At 49.5% G+C, this 27,422-nt stretch overlaps 1 protein-coding gene across 1 annotated transcript; it reads left to right on the top strand.

Moving 5' to 3' along the window:
• Positions 1–815: 815 nt before the first annotated feature.
• LOC149372745 (uncharacterized) lies at positions 816–27,138 on the top strand. Its single transcript, XM_089567283.1, has 7 exons — positions 816–1,172; positions 4,314–4,399; positions 20,932–21,169; positions 21,588–21,704; positions 22,834–22,928; positions 25,352–25,562; positions 27,080–27,138. Exons 1-7 carry the CDS (start codon positions 981–983, stop codon positions 27,098–27,100), a joined length of 960 nt encoding a protein of 319 aa, XP_089423409.1. The 5' UTR covers positions 816–980; the 3' UTR covers positions 27,101–27,138.
• The last annotated feature ends 284 nt before the right edge of the window (positions 27,139–27,422 follow it).

The following is a 27,422-nucleotide window of genomic DNA, read 5'->3' as shown; positions in this document are numbered from 1 at the left end:
TCAAGGTGTAGGACTCCGAGATATCTTAATGAGAGCAGTTTAAATCTTCACGTACAGTCACGAGTAAAAAAGATCAGCGCAAGTGACTGACAACCAGCTCGGTGGCAAAAAAAAAAAAAATTATTTCCAGGTGATGACTTTCTGCTGAAGCTCCCGCAGGAGTGAGGATTGGGAAGGCCTGCCATTTTTGTTATTGGCCTTTTCGTGAACCAGACCAGTGATCGATCATTTGTGTCAATATTTTTTTTACTCGCGACTGAGCGTCCTCTTATAAATGTGCGTCAGCTTGTGTAGTGCGCCAGTGCACGCGCAGCGTGGAAATGTAAAGCTGTCAGAGCCTGGTCTACTCAGTGAAGACACTCATCACGACCAAATGGCAGAGCTTTTTCCTTTAAAAGTACGATGAGAACTAAAGACTCGAAGGTAATAATGACAGTTGGTCTAATAGGTTACTTGCGTGAAGCAATTTTCCGACGGTAATTACATTACATATATGCGGCGTGCGTACAACTTGAGTGCATTTTCCCTATAGCTCACGGCAAAATGTGAAAGGATTGCTACAGTAGCTCCCTTCTCGCGCCAGATTCACCCCTCCGCACCTGACTGCGCGTGATGGAAGGGAGGAGCCCGAAACGTCCATCAAGGCTGCTATGCAAAGAACCATTCAGAACATTCAGCGAGCGCCAGTGCCAGCACCGCAGTTGGACGCCAGCTACGCGCAAAGTAGGTCGTCGTCGGCAAGTTCGCTCACAACCCGCGGGCACCGGAGGCTACAGGCTGCACAGAGCCCAGCAACAGAGCTGAGGAAGGCCACGTCGGCAACCTGCAGCCCAACCGGAGGTCTGTAAAATCTAGCGGGGGGTCCAGGCGCCCGGGGCCCTACGGGGACGTGAGCGGACGGCCGTCGCGCCTTCAACGGAGAGAGAGCCGAACGGTTGAAGAGAAACAGAGGAGGGAGCGGAAAGAGCAGCGGCACGACGATGGAGGAATTCTTCCCGAAAGACTACACCGACCACGAGTCGGACGTCGAGGATGACTTCCCCGTGTACACGCTGAGCCGCCACTGGAAGGAAGAGCTGTCGCTGGACAAGTCCGAGGTCCAGGCGCAGAGGAAGGCCCGTCGCGTGATGAGACCCGCGCGCAGGGCTACCGGGGTGCACATCATCAACCCGGTGAGTGAACGTTCTCTCTCTCTCTTGAAATACTGGCACGCCTCGATGTTTTTTCCAACGTTCTCTCTTTTCTTCCTTCTTCTGCACAAGCTGCCTTTCGTTCTTCGCTTGCCGCCGCGGTGGCTCAGTGGTTATGGTGCTCGGCTTCTGACCCAAAAGACGCGGGTTCGATCCCGGCCGCGGCGGCTAGAATTTCTTTGGAGGAGAAATTCTAGAGGCCCGTGTACTGTGCGATGTCAGTGCACGTTAAAGAACCCCAGGTGGTCGAAATTTCCGGAGCCCTTCACTACGGCGTCTCTCATAGCCTTAGTCGCTTTGGGACGTTAAACCCCATAAACCAACCAAACCAAACCGTTCTTCGCTCTTCACCGACGCACTGACCCGCTGAACGCACCAGTTCTCTGCACTACAGGTGGGTAATACGCAGAAAAAACGGGCCCTGCATGTTCTGGTAAGCGGCCCTTCCGAAATTCTTTAAAACAAGGAAGAAAAAAAAATTGGCTGGCGGTTTAGCATTTCTAAGCGCGAAATATTGTGCGAAAGCTCTTTTTGCAGGTGGACACCACCGCCACGTATACATGAATAGGCAGTGCAACTACAATAATGTTAAACGAACTTCAGTTGCAATATGAAAATTGACACAACAGCGCAGCACTCAGTGACGCACTTTTCAAAAAGTGCGTTCGCCGGTTTTCTTTACTTTGCCACCTGACTCCGTTTTAAAAGCTGTACTTTTCGAAGGCTAACTACTTAAAGCGAACCGCTACTGGAACTGGGCCGACCTGCTTGGTGGTGGAATATCACGTCCTTCAAGATGGGTACGCTGTCAATCTGGCTTTTCCACCAAAGGCCCTTTAGGTGAGAAGTACTCTAGGGAGGTTAGTTAAAGTATCGTCCTTACTTTTTCGTCGTTTTCTTAATTCAATGATCGAGAAACAAAATAAAAAGAGATAAGAAATCGTGACGGCACGTTCGGCTCCGCGGTGCGCTGACAAAAAATAAAAAAAAAACTAGCAGCTTCGGACTCAAAGGCGGAGCTGCAAGCTATCGTGGGAGAGCAGTGAGGGCCAATTACGTTCCATTTGTTTGCAGTATCTGAATTTGACAGCAGCAGTTCCCCTCATACGCCGTGCAATGCACTTCCGCCCTTATTTCTGCAATCGCCGGGACGCTGCCGCGCGGCTCAAGAGGAGCGTACAATGCTCCGCGCTCACTGTGCCAGTTGATTTAGCGCACAAAAGCGATATTCAATTTGAGAAGAAAGAAAGAAAAGAAAGGAAGATAGATAGAAATCAACAATGAAAGAAAGGTAGAAAGAGAGAAAGAAAGAAAGAAAAGAAAGAGAGAAGGAGAGAAAAAGAAAGAAAGAAAGAAAGAAAGAAAGGAAGAAAGGAAGAAAGGAAGAAAGAAAGGAAGAAAGAAAGGAAGAAAGAAAGAAAGCAAGCAATAAAGCAAGAAAGAAAGAAAGAAAGAAAGCAATAAAGAAAGAAAGAAGGAAAGAAAGAAAGAAAGGAAGAAAGAGAGAAAGAAAGAAAGAAAGAAACAAAGAAAGAAAGAAAGAAAGAAAGAAACAAAGAAAGAAAGAAAGAAGGAAAGAAAGACGTATCTGTCATTTGTGCGGCACCGGTGTTGAAAGTTTGTTTTTTACGGGGTTTAACGCCCCAAAGCGACATAGACTAAAAGGGACGCCGTAGTGGAGAACTGCGGGTAATTTCGACCACCTGGGGTTCCTTAACGTGCACTGACATCGTACAATACACAGGCCTCCAGGATTTCGTCTCCAACGAAATGGGAGCTCCGCTGTCGGGATCGAGCCCGCGTCTTTGGAATCAGCAGCCGAGCACCACTGAGCCACCGCGGTGGCATATCTGAGAGAGGGAGAGAGAGGGGGGAATCATAATTAAAGGAAAAGGAGGAGAGGTCGGCCGGTGGTAACATGGCCCTGGCCTGCTACTCCACACTGGGGAAAGGGAAGAGGTGGAAAGGGAAAGTGCGGAAATACATGTGCACAATTACTAGTATTTCCAAGGGATAACAGTTGTGTTAAAATAAAAAATAAGTGTATGCATGCAAATTGTTTCACAAACAACAATAAATCCAACGCTTTGGTGCACTGTCCCAAAACCACTGCCCCAACGTTTGCGCGCTCTGTTTCCTTGTTGTGACTCAAACTGTCAGGATATAAACTAATTAGATCGAAATGCACAATTTGTCGCCTTTTCTCAACCTGAGAGAAGCAAGAAGTTTCTGTGTGGGCGTTACATTAAATCTTTAGCGCACCTGACACCGCGATAAGTACACAGAATCGGCCAACTTCATCAGCGCGACTGGCTCGGGGCGTGTGGTGCCTCATCTAAGAAGTTTTAAGCTATTGACGAAAACACTTCAATGTCATTTAAATAAAGATAATGCGAACGAGCTGCAATATGATCGAAAAAAAAAACATTGCAGCAAAATGCTGAACTTGCTGAGCCCATCTTCAACCTGGAAAGACTGATCGTCAGTATTTACGCCACAACCGTAGCAGGCCAGGCTACGCATGTGCAGTTTGCGTCGTAACAAACGCGTGCCGTATAGTTTTCTTTGTAAGCCTTGCAGCACGCTGGGGCTGAACTTCACGCAGGGTTCTTTCTCGCCTTTTCAGCAAGAATTTATGGAGCGCCCTCCCTATTGATCTGCTCCTGGTTGCCTTTGCTTCAGCTTTTGTTTTTAGCAACTGTAGTATCCTGTTCATTTTCCTTCAAAATACGTATAATGCACAATGAAAAACGAACTAGCAGGGGGCTCCGCGTTAATTTTGAAGCCCCGGAGATCTATAGCACGCACCAAATTTACGTATACGGCCATTTCTGCTTTTATGAAACAGTCACAATTCCAAGGTGTTGAACCCGTGACCTCTTGCTCCCTAACAGACGTCGCTAGCTTCTGAGCTAGCCCACGCCGCACCACGTGTTTCCACCACATCTACGCAAACTAACACGGGCAGGAAATTCGGCGCCATGGATTTCTTGCCCATACGGCTTGCAGTTTTCAGCATTTTGCAGCGACAAAAAGTAAAAAATAACGAAAGATTCACATAACATTGACGAACCGAATGAAACCTTTGAAAATACTTTGCGGTCAATTTTTGTTTATTTGCAGGACCCGAAAAACGTGAACAGTGCGGACACCCGCGTGTTCGACACCAACCTCTTCTTGGAGATTAAGCTCTCATGGAGGCCAAACGGGTAAGGATGGATTGTCTTTGTTGCACTGTGTGCGTGCCATTGTTTCTTCTCTTTTTTTTTATTCGAGCTGTTTGCCATCAGGCATAATGAAAAAGGAAAGAGAGTTATAAAAAGGAGTGCAAACAAGCCTCGCTTAAAAAGCGGCAAAAGTTTACTACTACTTAAAGTAAACTTAAAGTTTACTTAAAGTTTACTTTTAAAACTACTGTTTTATTGCGTAAGAAATATTACGCCAGGTCTCAGCTTCTTCGCGTGGCCATGGCGGCAGCCACGTTTGACCTTTTGAGCGACCGCAGATGCCCCCCCCCCTCTACCCATTTCAAGCCGTCGGGTGGTCGTGGCGGTAGCCGTGTTGGGCAGGCACGGCACGCAACAGATGGAGCGTCGTTGCCATAACAACAAGACCGGCTGTAGATGGCCCCCCCACTTCAAGCCGTCGGGTGGTCGCGGCGGTAGGCACGCCGCGCTGCAGCTGCCTTCGCTACCGAGAGGAGGCGCTGTTGCGCTGCTCTCACTAGAGTCACTGGAAAAAATTTGAGAGTACCGCAAAGGTCGGAATTTGACTGGCAACACTGAGCGGCCACTGCCATTTACCTTCCAAGCCGACTGCGTCGCAGGAAGGTCACCGTGTTGAAAGAGCTTGATTTTCGGTGACATATCGTGCTGAGTGTTCACTGAAGCGCAAATACTTCGTGCTCGGAGACAATGGTTACTCAGAAGAGAAAAAAATATTGTTATTTTGTGCGAAGTAATGCAGCCGGCGGTTGTTTTACTCCGCGGTTGCGTTTACTGCAGGAACTGTACTATGATTGTGAGCAGCATCTTAGCGCTGCTATCGGGAGCTTGTGCACGCCTCTTTTTTCCCGTTCCGCGGAGCAAGCTACGAAGGAAACATTTCGCCGCTCCGAGCAGCAAAGAGTCAAGCTCGTGCTTTTGGGCAGTGAGCATCGTGGACCGCCATGGGACCGCCGTCTCGTTCAAGCAGGACGAAACTAATTGACATTAGCTTCTTCTTCCCATCCACTCTAGGCTCCTCGAAGCGCAAAAGTGGTCCTGCAAATGTTTGTTGTACAGTTAGAAGAGTGATGCTGGTCACCCGAACGCTGGGCTGCCCAAGGAGGCTCCCAGGGCTTTTTCGAGTGAAGCCCTGTTTCAAATACGTGGAAAAAGAAAAAATTATTTAGTGCCTTGCACCCTAGCCGCGTAGCTAATCGGCACAATATTGGAAATATATTGGGAAAGGCAGGACCTATAAAAAATTACCGACGATTACGTTACTTCCTAATGCGAAATTTGAGCGCAGCAAATAAGCTGTTTCACCTTTTCGATAGATTGAGGCAAAGAAATCGAGCAACACATGTATGCGCTATCACATAATTTTTTTTTTATTTTTCACACGTATTCGCAATTTCGGCTCGGGCGGTGCACATATACAGATCCGCCGCCACCGATCTGGCTCTCTGATTGCCACCGCACAGGGGTTGCATTGGAGGAGGAGCGAAGAAAGGAATTAAGTTCGAGCCGGCGCTTTGACAACCGGAGACTCGCAGGAAGAGGGGGGAGGGGGGCGGCGTGTACACCCAGCGGCAAACGATGGGGGCAGAAGCGCGCGCAGCAAGCGGACAACACGATAAAGGGAGGAGGGAAGAGATAGCAGCGACTGACTGATGCCGCTGACGCCGATAGCGCTGGGGGGATGAAAGGGGGGCGGAGCTGGTTACGAGGCCGACGCCGACGACGACGCGAAACCCAGGAACTGACGCCAAAGAGCTGCGCTCTAAAACATGCAATATAGCTGTAATAATAAGCTGAAACACCCAAATAAAGAGGCGAAGAAAAAGAATACGTTTTAAAGGTTTCCAAGTTTACGCAGTGACACTTAAAATAGCTTATTTGGGATGTAAACACGCATGTCGCCGCAAACACGCAGCTTCAAGGATTGCTAACATTTGACCCATTTCTATTTTTCTACCAGTCCCAACACAACTGAACAGAAAGCGGCCGTTACGTGAACGTAAGACATGCCCGACCATGCTTTTATTGACTGCGATCGTCACGGTCCGCGAAAAACAAGTGCCATCGGTCGAATGACTGGAGGCGCGGAAAGATCGTGCGAGTGCTTGGTGCACGTTAGGACGCGGAATTCTCGCGCGACAAATGTGCCTTCACGTGCCACAAGCACGGAATAGTCGGAAGAGCCGCGTGTGTTGAGTAACAAGCGCGTACACGTGTACCCGCGTCAAGCGGGCAAGCCGCGAACGATCCCTGCGCGACATGCGCGACGGCCTTGCTGTGAACACCTATTTTCTTAGCATCCTATCGCTAACACCGCGTGCACTGCGCTTACATATCTTCTAAAACAACACCAAAAAGCACAAGCAAGGTGCACTTACCTCGCACAAGCGTGTGTTTTTTGAAAACTTGAAGTTCTCCCGGCCGATTCTGTGCAAATACGCAGAACGACGCTCTCGGTCATTTTGCCCGGTCGGAATCGAGAAAAAAAGTCTTTCCGGACTCGGTTCGGTTGCTGCATCCGAAGGCGCAGCAGCCAGGCATGATTTCTTCAGTATCAAACACGAGAGCGACAGTTCCAACACGAGAAACGCCGGGAACCTGTGCTCTTCTCAGCCGGCCCGACCGGCGCTTGGAAGGTATATGGCACCCCAAGACCACGTGGTACGGTTGGGCCAATGACCGCGTCGGCGGCGCGGGGAAAAGAAATGCGGTACTCTGAAATTTTTTCCAGTGACTCTAGCTCTCACTAAGTGACTTTAGCTCTCACAAGAGTATCTGTTTTCGCTTCGGCGAGCGCGGCTTCGGCCGCTTATCTGTTTTTTGAGCAGCGTCCGCTCAGGCGGACGCAGTTGTTGCTGCGACGCGCGTCTTTCCTTTCCTCTCTCTCCTTCCTCTGATCTTATAACTCTCCTCTATCTGCACGTGGCAGCGGTGGTGGCTTGGCTCGAGCCAGTAGCAGGCCCGTGCAATTTCCTTTTCATCCTTCTCTCAGTCGCAACAACAACAACTCGAGTATCTGTCCTCGCTTCGGCGAGCGCGGCTTCGGCCGCTTATCTGTTTTTTGAGCAGCGTCCGCTCCGGCGAACGCAGTTGTAGCTGCGACGCGCGTCTTTTCCTTCCCTTTTCTCTTTCCTCTGCTCTTTTATCTCTCCTCTATCTCTGCACGTGGCAGCGGTGGTGGCTTGGCTCGAGTCAGTAGCAGGCCCGTGCAATTTCCTTTTCATCCTTCTCTCAGTCACAACAACAACAACAGCTTTTTCTGTTCTCGCTTTGGCGAGCGCGGCTTCGGCCGCTTATCTGTTTTTTCAGCAGCGTCCGCTCAGGCGGACGCAGTTGTTGCTGCGACGCGCGTCTTTCCTTTCCTCTCTCTCCTTCCTCTGATCTTATAACTCTCCTCTATCTGCACGTGGCAGCGGTGGTGGCTTGGCTCGAGCCAGTAGCAGGCCCGTGCAATTTCCTTTTCATCCTTCTCTCAGTCGCAACAACAACAACTCGAGTATCTGTCCTCGCTTCGGCGAGCGCGGCTTCGGCCGCTTATCTGTTTTTTGAGCAGCGTCCGCTCCGGCGAACGCAGTTGTAGCTGCGACGCGCGTCTTTTCCTTCCCTTTTCTCTTTCCTCTGCTCTTTTATCTCTCCTCTATCTCTGCACGTGGCAGCGGTGGTGGCTTGGCTCGAGTCAGTAGCAGGCCCGTGCAATTTCCTTTTCATCCTTCTCTCAGTCACAACAACAACAACAGCTTTTTCTGTTCTCGCTTTGGCGAGCGCGGCTTCGGCCGCTTATCTGTTTTTTCAGCAGCGTCCGCTCCGGCGGACGCAGTTGTTGCTGCGACGCGCATCTTTTCTTTCCTTTTTCTCTTTCCTCTGATCTCTTAACTTTCCTCTATCTGCATGTGGCAGCGGTGGTGGCTTGGCTCGAGCCAGTAGGCAGGCCCGCGCAATTTCCTTTCCATCCTTCTCCCAGTCACAACAACAGCGCAGCTTCGGCCGCTTATCTGTTTTTTATGCGAAGCATATTACTAGAGCTACACTGCAGCCCGTCGAGCGCGGCGGTGGAGCTACCATTGACCTTTAGCGTGACCACGTGACACCACGTGACAACATGACGTCACAGCAGAGGAGAGATGGGCTGCCGGCTCGCGCGGTCGGCCGCGGCGGTGGAGGCTCCACATCAGAGGCGCGGCGGCTGACCACGTGGCAACATGACATCACAGCAGAGGAGAGATAGGCTGCCGGCTCGCGCGGTCGGCCGCGGCGGTGGAGGCTCCACATCAGAGGCGCTGCAGCTGACCACGTGACGCTACAGCAGCGGTATAAAGCTGAGCTTGCCTCGCTCTGCCTCGCTCTCCGGGCATCTGTTCTCGCTTCGGCGAGCGCGGCTTCGGCCGCTTTTTTTTGAGCAGCGTCCGCTCCGGCGGACGCAGTTGTTGCTGCGACGCGCGTCTTTTCTTTCCTTTTTCTCTTTCCTCTGATCTTTTAACTCTCCTCTATCTCCACGTGGCAGCGGTGGTGGCTTGGCTAGAGCCAGTAGCAGGCCCGTGCAATTTCCTCTTCATCCTTCTCTCAGTCACAACAACAACAACAACTCTCCGGGCACTTACGAGGCGGCCAGGTGTTGGGATGCCGCCTAGAAGCAGGGCTGATTTGAACGAGAAGCGAAAGCTGTTGTAGCCGGTGCTGGGGCAGCGGTTGTACACTCTGCATTGAATTCACCGATGATCCCGTATATAGCTGCCACGGCAATCCTTGCTACACTTCTAGTGGTTGTATTAAAATGACCAAGTATTCAACCAAGGAAAGCCATGTATTACCAAGCCTAGCCATCAATATGCTTCGCATCTGCCTCAGCCAATTTTTTCAGCAGCGTCCGCTCCGGCGGACGCAGTTCTTGCTGCGACGCGCGTCTTTTCTTTCCTTTTTCTCTTTCCTATGTTCTTTTAAATCGCCTCTATCTGCACGTGGCAGCGGTGGTGGCTCGGCTCGAGCCAGTAGGCAGACCCGTGCTATTTCCTTTTCATCCTTCTCTCAGTCACAACAACAACAACGAATTGGTCCTCGCTTCGGCCGCTTATCTGTTTTATGCGAAGCATACTACTTTAGCTACCACTTCAGCCCTTCACCGTGGTTATGCGCCTCCAAATCACGTGATACATGACGTCACACCACGTGACACGATGACGTCACGACAGTAGAGAAACGGGGGCCCACCTCGCGCCGTCGCTGTGGTTGTGCGCCTCCAAATCACGTGATACATGACGTCACGACAGTGGAGAAACGGGGCCCACCTCGCGCTGTCGCTGTGGTTGTGCGCCTCCAAATCACGTGATACATGACGTCACACCACGTGACACGATGACGTCACGACAGTGGAGAAACGGGGGCCCACCTCGCGCCGTCGCTGTGGTTGTGCGCCTCCAAATTACGCGACACGATGATGCTTCGCATTCTCCAGGCTTAACCAAGTTAAGCCTCAGCCATTTTTTTCAGCAGCGTCCACTCCGGCGGACGCAGTTGTTGCTGCGACGCGCGTCTTTTCTTTCCTTTTATGCGAAGCATATTACAATAGGTAACCCAAGCCCTTCGTGACGGTTACACGCCGTGCACACCACGTGACACAATGATATCACGACAGATGAGAGACGGGGCTCCAACTTCTGCCCTCGCTGCGGTTGCACGCCGTGTGAATCACGTGGTATGGTGACGTCACACTCCCGCGCATTTCGAACGCGCGTTCACACTCGGTGTAGGTGAAACGCTCGCTCCACCGGGCAGGCGGACGCGGCTTCCGTGGCAATCCAGGCGCTCACCCAACTCGCGTCTCGGGGTTAGTCGGCGTTCCGCTGTAGCCATGCCGTTGTCTTCCCCCATGACGAAGGCTTCTAGTGGTTGTATTAAAATGACCAAGTATTCAACCAAGGAAAGCCATGTATTACCAAGCCTAGCCATCAATATGCTTCGCATCTGACTAGGCTTAACCTTAGCTAAGCCTCAGCCATTTTTTTCTCTTTCCTCTGATCTTTTAACTCTCTTCTATCTGCACGTGGCAGCGGTGGTGGCTTGGCTCGAGCCAGTAGGCAGGCCCGTGCAATTTAGTTTTCATCCTTCTCTCAGTCACATTAACACAGTGACGAATCGCGGCTACGGATAGGATAGGAAAACTTTTAATGTCCGACAGAAGGTAGCCAGACGGCTACCCGCTATTAGGATCGGGTGAGCGTGGTCGGGCCGGAGAAGGGACGAGGAAGGCGGGAGACGGGATTACGAAGAGAAGCAAGGAAGGAAGAAACTTTATACACGAATATTTACATTATTTACAACAAGGGTAACTGAGAGGGTCTCTCAGTGTAAGGGAGAACTTCTTCAGGAGTCAACAGGAGTGCACTGGAGTCCTAAAAACAACAGCCCGTTAAATAGCGCACGGATTCCCCAGATCCCTGTCTGGGGAAATAGTTCGAAGAAAGACGTGTCCAATCAGACGGACCGTTGTGGATACTGTTGATACCGCCCACGGCAGGGCGGCGCTGGGCCGTGGGGCTCTCCCGCAGCTCGGTTGATGGGAGAGGGTAGAGGCTCAGTAATTAAACACTGCTGTCTTTCACTCAGCACACCACCACTCTGTTCGTTGACCCAAGGGTCGACTCGGCCACGGAACGCCGCCATCGTCGCCGCATCTTCGGCCTTCGGCGGTCTTTGACCTTCGCCGCTGCCACCATGGTCCCACGGTCCTGGAAGGTCGCTGCCTTAATCCACTTAGGCAGGAGGGGAGCGCGAGCTGCCTTAATCCACACAGGCAGAGGGGGGAGGGGGGCATCCCAAACGCAACACTGCCTAGACGACGGCCGAAACGCGAAAGGTCTTGACTCTTGGCCGAAGCCGCCGCCGAGAGTCAAGACCTTTCGCGGCTACGGCCGCTTATCTGTTCTTTCAGTCAGCGTCCACTCCAGCGGACGCGGTGGTTGCTGCGACGCGCGTCTTTTCTTTTTTTTTTCTCTCTTTCCCCTTATCTTCTAACTCTCCTCTATCTGCACGTGGAAGCGGTGGTGGCTCGGCTGGAGCCAGTAGGCAGGCCCGTGCAATTTCCTTTTCATTCTTCTCTCAGTCGCAACAACAACAACACTGGATTCAGAGGAGCTACGGCCGCTTATCTGTTTTTTCAGCCAGCGTCCGCTTCGGCGATTGCGGTTGTTGCGACGCGCGTTTTTACTCCCTCTCTTCTTCTGTTTCCTCTTGTCTTTCAACACTCTTCTATCTGCACGTGGCAGCGGTGGTGGCTCGGCTTGAGCCAGTCGGCAGGCCCGTGCACTTTTCCTTTTCAGCCTTCTCTCAGTCGCAGCCAACCAACCAACCATTCAGAGGTTGTGGCCCTGAGGCCACGGCCGCTTATCTGTTTTTTTATGCGAAGCATATTGCTAGAGCTACCACTCACGCCGTCGCCGTGGGACCACCACGTGACACCGTGACGTCACACCACGTGACATCGGATGTGAGAGCCGGCCTCCACCTCGCGCCGTCGCCGTGGGACCCCTAGCCGTCACGCCACGTGACGTCACACCACGTGACATCGGATGAGAGAGCCGGCCTCCACCTCGCGCCGTCGCCGTGGGACCCCTAGCCGTCACACCCGCGCATTTCGAACGCGCGTTCACACTCGGTGTAGGTGAAACGCTGGCTCCACCGGGCAGGCAGACGCGGCTTCCGTGGCAATCCAAGCGCTCACCCAACGCGCGTCTCGGGGTTAGTCGGCGTTCCGCTGTAGCCATGCCGTTGTCTTCCCCCACGACGAAGGCTTCTAGTGGTTGTATTAAAATGACCAAGTATTCAACCAAGGAAAGCCATGTATTACCAAGCCTAGCCACTAATATGCTTCGCATTCCCCAGGCTTAGCCAAGCTGAGCCTCAGCAATTTTTCAGCCAGCGTTCGCTCCGAAGGACGCAGTTGTTGCGACGCGCGTCTTTTCTCTTTTTCTCTTTCTTCTTATTTTTCAACTCTCTTCGATCTGCACGTGGCAGCGGTGGTGGTTCGGCTCAAGCCAGTCGGCAGGCCCGTGCACTTTCCTTTTCATCCTTCTCTCAGTCGCAACCAACCAACCAACCGCTGGATTCATTCGACATGCTACCCGACAAACAGAAAGAGAAGCTACGCCGACTCGCAGCAGCCAGGAAGCAACAGCGGGCCCAAGAGACCGATGAAGAGCGTGAACAGCGGCTTGCTAAACGGCGAGCTCAGGATGCTGCTAGACGGGCGCGCTGTGCACTGTGCTTACGCAACCTACCGGGTTTAACCAAATCTAAACCTGAGCTAATTTTATTTATTCATTCCCCGCTACGCCCTAGGCCTTTTCCGGTGGTATCTGTATAAGCGGCCCTCTGCGGTCTTACGGCTATTTATATCAACGTAATGTACAGCCCGAAACATTATGCTGAACAAAAACAATTATGTGGACTTCAACTAAGGTTTACTGTGCTTTTCTCTCTTCGTCCTGCGTCGTTTTGCGCGGTTGCAATATGCACTCCATTGACTACGCGATAATAGCGAAACAAGGAAAGCGTCACTGATTAACCTGCGTTGAAATGGTGACCGTGCGCCCAATTGTCCCGAGGAAACAAATCCCGACTGGGCTCAGTCCTCCTTGGATACGGCACCAAGTATGAAGGTTTCGCATGATGCCAGACATTGCGCAGTGAAAAGCGGCGACCTGAGGCCCAGGTACAGCATGCCGAGGACGACGTGGCGGGGACCCCGATCGAGCTGTGCCTCAATGCATCATATCGAATCGAGGCGATCTTCATCGCCTCGATACGATACGATATACGATCGCCTCGAAGATTGCTGCAGCTGACAGCAGAAATCGACGTTTCTGTGAACTGTGTTTTAGCTGAGAAAAAGGAAGATTTACTGGCAGTGCTACAGTAACGCCTCGGGATAAGTTCACCCGATATGATCAGTTGCGATCTGCAGCCCTATTGCACGTTCGGAAGAGAAGGCTTTTCCACGCAAAGAGCGTGTTGGATCCGGTCGCAGTACTAAACACCTCATTTTTTCCGCGTCTCGAAGCGCGCGGCAGCCAAGCGGTTCCTAAACATGGCCGCCGAAGCAGCGGTCTCGCTTAAGTGACGTCACGTGCAAGCTATCGTGAAAACACACCTCACCGCGCGTTCTAAGCCGCCCCTCCTCCTCTGACGTAGAGCGGGGAATCTGCGTGAGCTTTTTGACTGGGTGTGCCCAACTGACGTAAGCGGGACAGGGCAGTTCCGACTTTTTTTTTTTTTTTTGATCGTCGGCGCGTACGAGGAGGAGGAGGAGCATAATTTTTAATCACCGATATCTGCGGTGTGAGTGAAGCTAGCCCAAAATTTTTTGCGGTGCGGTTACGAGTGGTGGAATATTGCTCGCTCGTGCGCTTTTCCCAACCTTGGTAAACTTTTTAGGAGGTCCTCTCTTACGGTGGTGGTGGCTATGCTTGTGAATGCGGGATGAGCCTTACAGTGGTCTGTCGGCCTGACGTGGCCTCACAATGATAGTGTGACCCGTAATTGCACCATCCTGGCCCTAAATTGCACATTCGGGCACTCGTGCTGAGGCGAGCTTAGCGTTACGAGGGGCTATGAGCTAAAGAAAGACGCCCCTAACACCACACCAACATACCATACCAGGGACACCAATGCGACAACTCAGGTGGGACACCACGCATGTATCGCATATGTCGGTTACAGGTTTTTAAAGTGTCCAAAGTGAAACACCGGAAGATACATCAAGAAGGGTGCATTTTCAGGACCGTATTAGGGCTTCGAACAGACGTTAACTCTTGCCTTTATTGGCAGTTTAGGTTGTACACTGCCGGTGCACGTCTGAGGCCACTGGAGATCCTCCCCTCAGTGCCGAGTGGCAGCAGAGGTGCGAAAAGCGCGGCACTATTATGACGTCGGGGAAGGGTCATCACCGTAGAGACTTCAATGCCATTGCGGTCAAGCTGGGCAGCCGGCGCGGCTTCCACACAGGGGCAGCCCAGCAAGAAAAAAAAGAAAAGCAGAAACGAAAACGGCTTTATGTACTATCAGAGCCGTCGCGGTGGCAAAGTAGTTATGACGCTCGGCTGCTGGCCCGAAAGACGTGGGTTCGATCCTGGTCGCGGCGGTCGAATTTCGATGGAGGCGAAGTCGGCGGGAACGCTGGCGATCACGGCGCCGGGGTGAAGAAATCGACTGCCACTCAGAAAAAGAGGCAAGACCCGAACATCCGAAAAAGGGCACCAATGCCGAAGCTCCCGGAGAGCGACTATAAAATAATTTTCAGGCCCAGAGGCTGGAACTTGAACGATTACGTGCCACGTCACCTACTGCAGGCCACCTGCGCGGCCGCGCAACTACCATACGGAGATGTCCTGGACGAAGACACTTCAAGAATCAACTCCGTGAACAACACGTACACGATCAGCACACCGAATCGTCAACGCGCGAGCACCTACGCGAGGATAAAGACGATAGTTATCGGGGAGAAGACCCTCGCCATGGCACCCTACGTCGCGGCTCCCGACGACGCAATTAAGGGCGTGGTATACAACGCCTATGATATCGGAACACCGGAAGAAGTCCGTCAAGGATTCATCAAACGCAACCCGGACATCGAAGTACTCAACGCCAGAAGAATTGGCAAGTCCAGATCTATTCTCATCACCTTTGGAGAGAAAAAGCTTCCCAGACAAGTCTTCTACTGGGGATCAGTGTTCATCGTCTACCCGTACCGAGAGCGGGTAGAGACCTGCTACAACTGCAGGAAGACGGGACACAGGACGGATGTGTGCTATAAGCCATGGGTAAAGCGTTGCCGCAGATGCGGCGAAGACCATCCAGACCCACCGGAGGGAGAACTGCCGACATGCAAGCCCGAATGCATCGTATGCGGGGGGCCACACAACACCGGCAGCCGGAATTGCAAGTATCGGCTGGCAAAGAAAGCACCTTTTAAAGCCAAGAACGACCTGGGGCAACTTGACTCCGGACACCAACCAAGACCGAAGACCAGGGACCACAGCGGCACCCGCCAAGGCCACCGGGGGAGAAGCAGATCGAGCTCCTTCCCACCATTACCGGGGACCGGAGGCGCCAGCTCGGGTCCTGACAGAGAGAGCAGCTCGAGCAGAGGAAGAGGCTCAAGCAAGGACAGAGACGCGGGCAAAAAGGTGAGCTGGCCAGATAAGGCCTCTTCTTGGGAAACCGCTCGGGAGAAGGAACTGGTAGAGCAGCTCGCTAAGAGGGACAGAGAGCTAGACACCTTAAAGAAGGAAATGGCGGAGCTGAGGAAACTCATTCACGCTAACACAAAACAGCCGAAGGTGGTCGAAAAACCTCCTTTGCAACAATCACAAAACGCGAGTCAGGCGCCCCCGCGTGACACATATGAAGGGGGAGACATTCAAAACGCAATGGATACAGACACCAGAGTCCCCTTGAAAAGACCTCTACCCAGAGAGGAAAACACAGACGACAGTACTCCCAAAAAGGCGGCAGAAAGTCCTAACGAGGACGCATCGGCTAAAACCCACATGAACGTTAGGCCGGACATGAACACACTATTGAAGCGGGTTGACGCTCAAGACGCTAGAATTGATGCCCTTACCGCTAGGGTAGACAAAATAGCCGAACGTGCTGACAATCTGACGGCGGAATTCGTCACGTTCAGGGAACGAACCATGGGTTGTTTCCAGCAAATTCTGGAACAACTAGCACACATAGAAGCCAGGCTTCCCCCTGTTGCCGGCAACACCCTCCCCTCGCTGCAACCGCAGCAGCAGCCTCTATAGGACATCATGGCCCCTAGCCAACAAATTAGAATCTGGCAGTGGAACTGCAGAGGCTTCCAGTCCAAAAGATGGAACCTGCAGGCATACATTCAAAAAAACATAACCACACCGGACGTAATCACGCTGCAGGAGGCAAGCGGCATGGTCAAATTAAATGGCTACGCCGCGTACACCCCGCTAGAAGTGCAAAAAGAGCACAAACCCAAGTCGTTCACGGCCACGCTAGTGCATAGAAATCTAACGGCAACACAACACGCACTCGAAAACACAAGCGAGGACTACGTGATGTTAGAAATAATCCCAAACAGAAAGGGGGACAACAGTCTCTTTATTCTGAATATATACAACTCACCGAAAAACCGGGGCACAGGGCTGGCGGACCTATTACGTAAAGCCATTAGACTATCTTATAAGAAGGGATTAGTAATTACGGGGGACTTCAACGCCCCGCATCCGGCATGGGGATATCGAACGGCCTCCCCTAAGGGAAACAAACTATGGACAGAAATCCAAAACTTAAGGCTCACGCTACTAAACAACCCGCAAGACCCCACGAGGATAGGCAATAGCGTCAGCGTAGACACGTCCCCAGACTTGACGCTAGGCAAAGACCTCGAGGGTGAACGATGGTCAAACACAGGACACACCTTGGGTAGCGATCACTACATCATAGAGATTGAAACACAAACCAGGCCGATGAAGGGGAAGCTGCGCGAAACGAAGCTGACAGACTGGGACACCCTCCGAAAAGTCCGGGACAGAACCGCTCCGAGGGAGATATCGGATCTAAATCAATGGGTTGAGACACTCAAAAAAGACGTAAACAGTCACACTAGACAGACCCCAACCACCGAACATGACATCACAGACTCGAGGCTAGCCCACATGTGGGAAGCCCACGAGAGCCTCTTGAAGAGGTGGAAAAAACAGAAACACAATAGAAGGCTAAAGAAGAGAATATCGACACTCGAAAAACAGATAGAAGACTACACAAACGAGCTTCAGCGTCAACACTGGGGACAAATTTGCGATGAAATGAATGGAAAGCTAGGGTGCAAGAACACGTGGCATCTTCTTCGCCACTTACTAGACCCAGGACAAACAAAGTCGGCGGCACAAGGGCAGCTTAAACGATTGATTCACAAATACCAGGGAACAGCCGCGGACCTAATAGAGGAACTGAAGAGCAGGTACCTTAACACAGACAAAGGGGGTTCATCTCCAGCTTACCAAGGAGCAGAGAACACACAGCTAGATGAGGACATCTCGATAGCGGAGGTATGGAGAGCAATGAGTCAACTAAGAACCACGTCGGCAGCGGGGGCAGATGGGGTAACCAACAAAATGCTAAGGAACCTAGATCTAGTCTCGGTCACGGCAGTCACAGATTACCTAAATGAGATATGGAAACGAGGTAGTCTACCTTCACAATGGAAACATGCCAAAGTAATCTTTATTCCAAAACCCGGGAAGAAACTTGAAGTGGGCAACCTCAGGCCGATATCGCTAACGTCCTGCCTGGGGAAGCTGATGGAACATGTCATATTAAACAGACTCCAGGAATACGCAGAGGAAAGGGAGGTATTTCCTGAAACGATGCTAGGCTTCAGGAGCAAGTTGTCCACGCAGGACGTCATGCTCCAGCTCAAAGCAGACATCATAGACCCGCCCAACAAAGGGGGCGCCAAAACTATACTGGGCCTAGACCTACATAAAGCCTTCGATAACGTCAAACACGAGGTCATACTAACTAATCTGGCGGAGATTACCCCTGGAAAGCGGACCTACGATTACGTAAGGGACTTTCTAACCGGCAGAACCGCAGAAATAAATCTAGGAGACATCCAGTCAGAAACTATTAAGCTGGGAGATAGGGGAACTCCGCAGGGCTCAGTGCTCTCTCCTTTCTTATTCAACCTGGCGTTGAAGAACCTACCGCCGCTATTGAAGACTGTCGAAGGTATAAACCATACGCTATATGCGGATGACATAACAATATGGACGCATACAGGAAACGATGGGGAAATAGAACAAAATCTCCAACACGCGATCGATATTGTCCAGGAATACGCAGAATGGGCAGGACTAAAATGCTCGCCAAGCAAATCCGAACTTCTGGTGATCCGGGGGGCTAGCAAACGCGATACCAACGCAGGAGACATTCACGTACTGGTAAATGAGACTCCGGTAGTCAGAGTTGACAAAATCAGGGTCCTAGGACTTATAATACAGGACAATAGAAAGAACACAGAGACAATAAACAGGCTTAAGTCCACAATTAACATGACAACCAGGCTCATAAGGCGAATAGCTAACAAAAGACGGGGAGTCAAAGAGAAAGATCTCTGCCGAATGGTTCAGGCTTTCGTGATAAGCAGAATAGTTTACGCCGTTCCCTACCTCAAGCTAGGGCTGGCGGAACAGAACAAAATAGATGGGATCATAAGGCAGGCATATAAAGCAGCATTGGGGCTGCCCCACTGCACTCCTACGGAAAGACTTCTTAAACTGGGGATCTACAACACCACCACGGAACTATGCGAGGCACATATATTTGCGCAATTAAGGAGGCTTGCGACCTCACCCCCGGGGAGAAAGATCCTGAGCAACCTAGGATTACATGATAAAATTCCGGAAAGAAACGCGCAGGCAAAATTACAGACCAAAGTTAGAAAATTACTCACTATTAAACCACTTCCAAAAAACATGCACCCTGCTTTTCACGAAGGCAGGAGGAGAGCCAGAGCAAAGGCCCTTGAAGCCAAGCTCGAAGGCTCGGAACACACAACCTATGTAGACGCGGCGGAATACGAAGGAGGCGACTCCTTTGTGGTCGTGGCCGTGAACGACTCGGGTGAAACATTAACGGCCGGCTCGGTCAAAACAAAAAACTCAGTGACAGCGGAGGAGGCGGCTATCGCCATGGCAATGGCCAGCACCAAAGCAGTCACCATAATTAGCGACTCCAAGGTGGCTATCAACAATTTTGCGCGGGGTATGATCTCCCAGGAGGCAGAACGAATATTAAGACATAAAGACTGGGACCAAAGAGAGGTGGAACTAATATGGGTGCCGGCACACTCGGGGAACAGGGGAAACGAGTTGGCTCACAGTATAGCTCGAGGTTATGTCAGCCGAGCAGTGAGCCGGGTCGAGTCCCCAAATTTCACGAGAGATGCATTCATATCATTTCACGAATACACCAATCAGTTTAAACTGGAAAGGAGGATCTATCCGCCACCAGACAAAAAGCTCGACAAAAGCCAGGAGGTAACGTGGCGTCGGCTCCAGACGCGAGCCTTCTTTAGCCCGTCGAGACTAGCACACATGTATCCAACACTATACAACGCTACATGCAAACAATGCGGCGAGATAGCCGGATATGACCACATTTTATGGAGCTGCAAAAAGGCGCCGCCACCGGCGGACCTACTACCAGTCCCTTCTCTAGAGCGGTGGGAGGCTATACTGGCCAGCTCAGACCCGTTGACGCAAGTCCGGGCCACTGAGTGGGCTCACAAGGTCGCCAAGAGCCATGGGCTCGAAGCCACCTAGTATAATGCCCACTAGGGCTCAGTGCTGACAATAAACGTTTTCCAATCCAATCTAGACGCCCGTGTACGATGTCAGTGCACGTTAAAGGACCTCGGGTGGTTGAAATTTCCGCAGTCCTTCACTACGGCGTCCCTCATAGCCATAGTCGCTATGGGACGTTAAACCCCCATAGCCCATTTTATGTACTATCAGCAACGAATGAAACGCGAACAAGAAAACTGAGATGCCAGCAACAACAACAAAAAACAGCAGCATATTAGTTCCTGGAATGGAAATACAAGCGAGGTTGAATAACACTTCTGAAGAGGAGTCTTCGCGCCTTCTGAGCGAAAAAAAGTGGAGGTAGTATTCAGCTTACCATTGCTAAGAGTTTCTTATCTTGCTGTCCGTGGTTCAGTTGTGTTCGTGTTTCATTTCTTGCTGATCGTACTCTCTATATATATAGTCTGCTCTATACAGAGTTTGGCTTCGGCAGCCTAGGTCATTGTAGCCATTTTACAACATGATTATGACTTTAGGCATTCTACAACATTTTTATGACTTCTCGAGACGGGGCGCGCCCAGTGACGGTCTGCAAAGACTCGCTACTGTGTCTCGGTCTTGCCGCTACTGTCCTCCGATTACCGCCAGGATACCTTAGGGCGCCAGCCGGGATATCTGATACAACGATGCTGACGGGTTCCAACAGCCGCCCCGGCGGCTGGCTGCACTATGTCCCCGACGGGAGGGTGGGGTGGTGGTGAAAAACTTCAATCAAAGAGAGCTTAAGGGTAAAAAAAAAACCCTGCTGCATGGTCCCAGGGCGCTGGCGGATCGTATCCGCCGGCTCCTCGGCGTTTTCGCCGTTAAGTGGCTATAGATGGGTTTCTCTTAGCTGGTTAGCATGGCGCCTGGCTTCAACAAGTAGCCAGCTGTAGGAACTTCCTTTGCATAACCGCCTGGAGCAGCAGCCCGTGCTGATGCACTTCCGTGTGCGACTATACGTTATACTCGGCTCAATTTGAACAAATTTTCGGTTCCATTCGGAATCGCAATGCTGAGGTTCGCCTCCATGATTCAATGCTCTTGCTCGTGGATGCAACATCAAGAATGGCCCTACATGTTGCCCTGTCGACTAGCACTCAGTTTATATGCACTGTGCCACAAGCCCCGTTTCTCCGGCAGGGCACGGGTTAACTTCATCAAGGGGGAGCAGGTTGTCTTCGCGGTGGAGTTCAAGGACTACAACGCGACCTCAGACAAGGACCGGTACGAGCAGCCGGAGCCGGACCTGGCGCTCGTGCTGCACCACCTCGACAGCTCCAAAAAGCTAATGCAGTACGAGGTGGACCGGAAGACCTTCCAGCCAGAGGAGCTGCACACATACAGCTTCAACGTCCGCCAGAGGGGCTCCAGTGTTAAGGTATGATATTTACTTCACAGACAGAGGTGGCGCTTGCTGCAAGTAAAAGCAAACGTCAAGAAGCGCGTTCAACGGTTTCATAGACGTGCAAGGGCTCTCCATAAGAGGAGGTGCTGGGAGTTCAGCGTCTCCCTTCAAGAAGCATTGGAGAAACTGTGAGTTGTGTGTATTGGCCCCCATATTGTATTACCCTGAAGGATTTTTGCACCAGACTGCCTGTTTTCTGATTCATTCGCTTATTGTGATGCTAACATGCGGGAAATTGTTCTACCATGCAGTAGACGCAGATATAATTGGAGAAAAATGAGAAGAATTTAACAATCTTAATTTCATCAATTAGCTGAGTAAATTAAGTAAAAGGCACCAAACATGCCTAGTTACCGTAAGCTAAGCATCACCGTTTCATTTCTCATTGCAGGTCAGCGTGAATGAAACCGAAGTGGCAAAAGTGAGGATTTTTGAACAGTTGACTGAAACCGAGATATCATCCACACAAGGTTTAGAGGTGATGGCACTGCACCAGCCTTGCAGACTGGTAAGAGGTCTTCAATGACATGTAAAATATGTGCATATTACACTCACTGAGTCTTTCTAATCCAATCATCCAGCCATCCAGACTAAGGAAGTTTAGTGCTCTCTTATACCCATGTCCCAAGTGAACACGAAATAGCAGTAAATGCTCACGGCCTTAAGTTTGTTAATGCCATTAATTTCGAAGTCAGTGCTACATCTCCAAATTTAATGTCAATATACAAAAGTCACAGGGATGATAATACTTGAAAGGTAGTGAAAAACTTTACCCGAGTATAAACAGTGCTAACATAATACCTTGGCAATGCCGTTCATATGTAACATAAAAATTTTGCAGACAATGCCGCTGTTCTTGCTTGACAATTAAGTTAAAAAAGCAGCCGCAAACTCACTTGCCAGCCGAGATTATCAGTCACAAGTGCTGGTAAAAATGCCGCCTTTCGCACCAAGAATGCAGTAGAGGTGCCTGTTCCGAATGAAAATTATAAAGAAATCATTTTCTACTCGATGGGAAGTTGCTGCTAAAAAAGTTGCATGCTTTTCTGCGTGTGGAAAGGGGACGAGAGTACGCACTGCTTGGGCGAATGAGTTGCGGCGAATTCAGTAGGTTGCAAGTGGCAGTAAGGCTAATGCCATTAAAGCTCAGCGTGTGGCACCACATGAATGGCATTAAAACTTAAGGCAGTAAGTGCTTAATGGCATTAAATTTGTCCATGTGGCACAAATATTAGGCATGAACAGGATTGTAGGAATGCAATAATAGTTGTATGTGTTTGAGTGGTCACTGTAATATTGTAAAATTAGGACATGTGAGCAGTTGGGCAGTGTGATGCACTCCAAAGTTTGTGCTGCTGCAGGTTGACATTCATCATGAGTGCACATGGTCCCAACTGCAATTGTGACATGACACAACTTCGAAAAGCTTTTAAAACTTAAAGCCAAAAAAGGTGGACTCTGCAACTGAAAACAGATGAAATGAAAATATCTCACAGCTTTGGATGGATCAAGCACCATTTCTAAATCTTTTCATGCGATAAACAATGGACCTGTTCAGTAGAACAAAAAATTAACGCCTGTAGAAGCAATGTGCTGGACAGGTACACATGACAATACTCTGCACATATATGTTGCAGGAAAAGCCCTTCACAACAACAATCGTGCCAGAACTTGGTGTTGGAGACAGGATTGTCCTATTCGGAACTTTCGACCTCACGGATTGTGACCACAAGTAAGTAAAGTTGTTGTCCATTGCTACGAGGCAGCACGCAGAGACGAAGGACAAGAAAAGATACAGCGTTGTTGTTCTGTACAAAATACTTCATAAAAAAAATGCTTGTGGATTATTGCTGTTGAAAATGAAGTGGGTGAAAATTCACTGGCCAGTTATGGGGTAATCACTATAGGATTACCAGTCACTCCTAAGAAAGGTGCACTGAGTAGTGCTCCTACGTGCCAAATCAGGAGAGTTGTGATTCACAGCCCATTAATATGCAGAAAACTGAAGTCATGTTCAACAATCCAAGAAGGCAAGCACAGCAAGGGGTGGCAAAGACTCAGGCGGGTGGAAGAGATTATAATATAGAAAGTTTATCGAGATAAGCTGGCCACAGCTGGCACAGGAGAGAGCTAACTGAAGAGATATGAGAGAGGTCATAGTCCTGATATAAGATATACAGGGATATGAGAGGTCATAGTAGAGGTCATGGATGTAGTTATGCTGTTGATGATGATTTACAGTCCTGGAACTAGTGTGCTGCATTTGTTGTAAAGAGTTAAAATAATTATTCAGTTTTATCAGTCATTAGCACCACGTTTGGATGCTTTCAAATACATCATGCAGTCAGCTTCTCCTACAAGGCACTGTAGCTCTTATAATGCTTTCACAGATTTATTCCCATCAGGAAGCAGTTGTAAACTGTTCACGATAAAAAGAAATAAAACAGCGTAGTTTACCTCTTGGCTACTATCGCCTGAGCATCTGTTACAAAGGCCTAGTGACTCTGTACTGTCAGGACGAGCCTTGCAAAAAAAAAAGCCCTAAATTCTTTCCTAATGGCATGGTACACGAAAAAACCTGACTGGCAGAAGTGCTTTGTATATAAAGGCATGCTGCACGACTTATTAACTGTGGCAGCAGCATGAGAAGTTCTAACGATTGCCTGTGACTAATATCTTTCAACATTATCCGATTTATTTGATGCACAATAGTAAATGGACATTATGAAGGAAAAGGCACAATAATCCAAGCACCACTAGTTCGCGTGTCCGAAAAATGCCAGTACAGCAGTGAATTTCTGGTAACATCTATGGTCAAATGAGAACTACCTCTCAATATTGACTAACCCGCACAGTTAGCGATGTCACGGTTGTCATATTATGACCATAAATAATAATAACTGTATATAAGTGCTGCACCATGTGCAGTTTTATTCTCAGAAATGATGCAGAAGTGAAATTATAACTTACAAGTGAGTGCCACTGTTAACCATAGCAGGAATGAGGTTTTAATGTCTTGAGTAATGTGCTTATTCACAGAGGACGAGGGACACGATTGGAACCATGAGTTGAAACCATGAGTGCCGCCGCGGTGGCTCAGTGGTTGTAGTGCTCGGCTGCTGACCCAACCCAAAAGACTTGGGTTCAATCCTGGCCGCGGCGGTCGCATATCGGTGGAGCCGAAATGCTAGAGGCCTGTGTTCTGTGCGATGTCAGTGACCCTAGGTGGTCAAAATTATCAGGAGCCCTTCACCGCGGCGTCTCTCATAGGCCGAGTCACTCTGGGATGTTAAACTCCATAAAACCATAAACCATGAGCAATTAGGGTAGCTTGTTGGGAAGTGCTGAGGTTTTAAGGCAAAAGCCTTTAATGCTTCATTGTTGTCGACAGAAGGTTGTGAGCAGAGGTGTCACGCTTTTTCTAGTCAGACCAGAAAAAAAACCTTTGTGCACGATGGGATTCGAACCACCATCCTTCCGTTTCGCAGCCGAGCATGCTAATGGCTACGCCACTTCCTGCCAAAGCATATTTAGTTCTCCTTGTCTAGGACTCTGGAGAGAGTTTGGAGAAAGGTGTCGAATCAGACGGATGCCTTCCAAACGCCCTCCAGTGTCTCCAGCATTTAAGAGTCACAAACAATTGTGTACTTAATTAACATCTTAACCACACATCAGTGACACAAGTAGCAACACCGCGTCAAAGGCTTTCGCCTCACCGCACTTTAGGTCAACAAATTGCCACCCTGAATTTTTTTGATCAGAGAAAGTGATTGCAAGTCTGGATAAAAGTACACAGGCAAGAACCTAAATGTACATAAAAAATCGTAGATAATCATCATTCTACCTGTCTGCCAGGATGGAGAAGATGCCAAGGAAGAAACTTAAAGACAGCCCATCTCATGGCGTGAAGTTTCCAGGATGAAACTGTTTCGCTGTTTGTAGTTTGACACCATCCTGTGCTACTCAAGCAAAGTTAGCTGCATTATATCATATGTCTGTTTTATATGCTCCTATTAGGGCTTCTGTTGTAGGCTTCCTCAACTTGGCTAGATATGATTTTTGAAGTCAGATATAGATTCAGCAATATGCTCCTACAGACCTGTGGAATGCAATGTCAAGACACTTTACAGATGAGAACAAAAACTTGCTTTTTAGGAAGCTCCTTGCCCTAGGCAAAACCATCGTCCCATGGCCTGAGAACGTCAAGTACAAGAAGAAGGCCCGCATTACCATCCAGAGGTACAAGACACAGCTGGTGGTGTATTATCAGACTGCACCCTTCTTCAAAAGCAGACAGGTGGAGTTCGACAGCGTGGGTGGGAAGCTGGAGCTTTGCCCTGCATTCAACCTCGTTGGGCTGTGGATTGTGAGTACTGAACAGCAAGGGGACATTGCTTCTAGACGCTTGCTTGCTCAGATAGGCACAATAACATCATGAATTTTAGCACAGGTTAAAGCAAGTGGAGCTCAGACTGACTACTCTGACAGCCACCTTTCCACAAAATAAATTTTGAACAATGCATTGCACAACCACGTCCTCCAATAGTTGCCCATAGGTCCATCTCCGATTATGGCCACAAATGAGCTAAGGCAGGCACGTAACCAAAAATGTTTTTTGGGAGGGGCCCAAGAGAAATATGAAACATTTAAGACAGCTGGGCGGGGGGTGGGGCTGGCAGCAGGGACTGAGCTCGGTTTCAAGGGGGTCTTGAGGGAGCCTGAGCCCCTTGGATCCTGAGCTAAGGTGTGGCACCATGTATCAAATGAGGTATCCAAAAGGCAAGGAAGCCAGATGACCAAATAAACAACTGATGCAAGAACATGGAAAGAAAAGCAAAACAAAAATTAAGTGCTTATAAGAGTTCTTGGTCAGCAAAAGTCATCTCTGTGTCACCGGTGTGTAAAATCTGACTGAGCAAGCCAGGAACTAAGCTGAGAGAAGACTGGGTTTCATCAAGCAATGTAGCGGTCGGTAGTTTGGGCATGGAGCTATGAAAAATACATGCAGAAGAATCTCTGCCATTTCTCAAACTGGAAGCGTTTTTAAATAACTGTGGTAAGCGACATCTTCGTTTTCCGTTTCAAGACGCAGAGCTGGGCATTTAGCCATACAGAAACAACAAGCACATAAGTTTCAACAGTTGTTCAAGTTCTTGCTTGGCAAACACTAACACTTTGTTCATAGCATAAGCTCACATCAGTTTGGTGTAGTGTATGCTAGTGTTATGGCAGTGGCAGCCAACCAACTCACATTTCAACTTCAGGACGCCAACTTGCATTACAATCAACATTGATTTCTAGTTACTTGCAGCTTCAAGGAAGAATACATTGTAGCCAATATGAATTTTGTCATTTATGACAGAAATTAAAATTTTCTAGGACCTATTTTAGCATTAAACAGAAAACACAAAAAAAGCCACCTAATTACAGAAAACAGCATGGCCTCTCAAGGAAGACCACAGTGTACACAACTGCCTACAAGAAAATACTCCAGCAAAAAGAACAAAGGGAAGAACACAGTCTTTCCATAAGTACTTTTCATTCCGTCTAACTGCAATATTAATGATGCGCGAGAGTATGAATTCAACCTTTCTGACATCAACAAAGCGACATTGGTGGCTTTAGACTAGGCACAGGTTGGATGAATGCACAGCATGTAAATGTCACCGTACACAGAAGTGAAACAACACGTTTGCAGACAGAAGCAATGTGATACAATGTGATAGTCATAAAAGTGACCTCAAGTATTTGGTGCCGAAAAAAATAGCAGATTTTGAGCAAAAATTTTACACAACCTGTCTTGCCGTAATGTAACTAAAAGAAAGCACATATCGCTTCACAACAATGACATTGCTAATTCCTATTATGCGACCTACATTTCAGGAGCGGATGAAGAAACTGTGATGAATGAGGACAAGAAAAGTGAGGATGAGGCTGGGAGCGGATGAAGGAAACCAGATTTCGGATCAACATTTGCTGTGCCGGCACTTGGATTCATTTAGTAGTTTTTTTTTTCATCAACATGGTGGCGGGATTTCTTGGAACATTTAATCTTTCCTTCTTTTTCTTTCTTTTTGGTGTGAAGCAAATAAAGGGAGCTCCCTCCAAACTAACTGGACATTAAGTCTTCAAGCATAATAGATAATAAAAGTGGAATCTTTCTAGTGCATTCTGAAGATGATCAAATCAGATTACGCTTCAGTAAAGCACCATACCCTCCAACGTC

Source organism: Amblyomma mixtum, chromosome 1, assembly GCF_055824585.1.
Source record: "Amblyomma mixtum isolate Tamu chromosome 1, ASM5582458v1, whole genome shotgun sequence".
In the NCBI taxonomy this organism is placed as follows: Eukaryota; Metazoa; Arthropoda; class Arachnida; order Ixodida; family Ixodidae; genus Amblyomma; species Amblyomma mixtum.
Note: the sequence above shows the minus strand (reverse complement) of the source record. Positions and strands in the feature narration are given on the sequence as shown.

Coding starts and splice junctions, on each gene's coding strand:
- LOC149372745 (XM_089567283.1), top strand. CDS start 981: ATGGAGGAATTCTTCCCGAAAGACTACACCGACCACGAGTCGGACGTC. Junction 1,173..4,313: donor GGGTGCACATCATCAACCCG/GTGAGTGAACGT, acceptor GTTTATTTGCAG/GACCCGAAAAACGTGAACAG. Junction 22,929..25,351: donor CTCACGGATTGTGACCACAA/GTAAGTAAAGTT, acceptor CTTGCTTTTTAG/GAAGCTCCTTGCCCTAGGCA.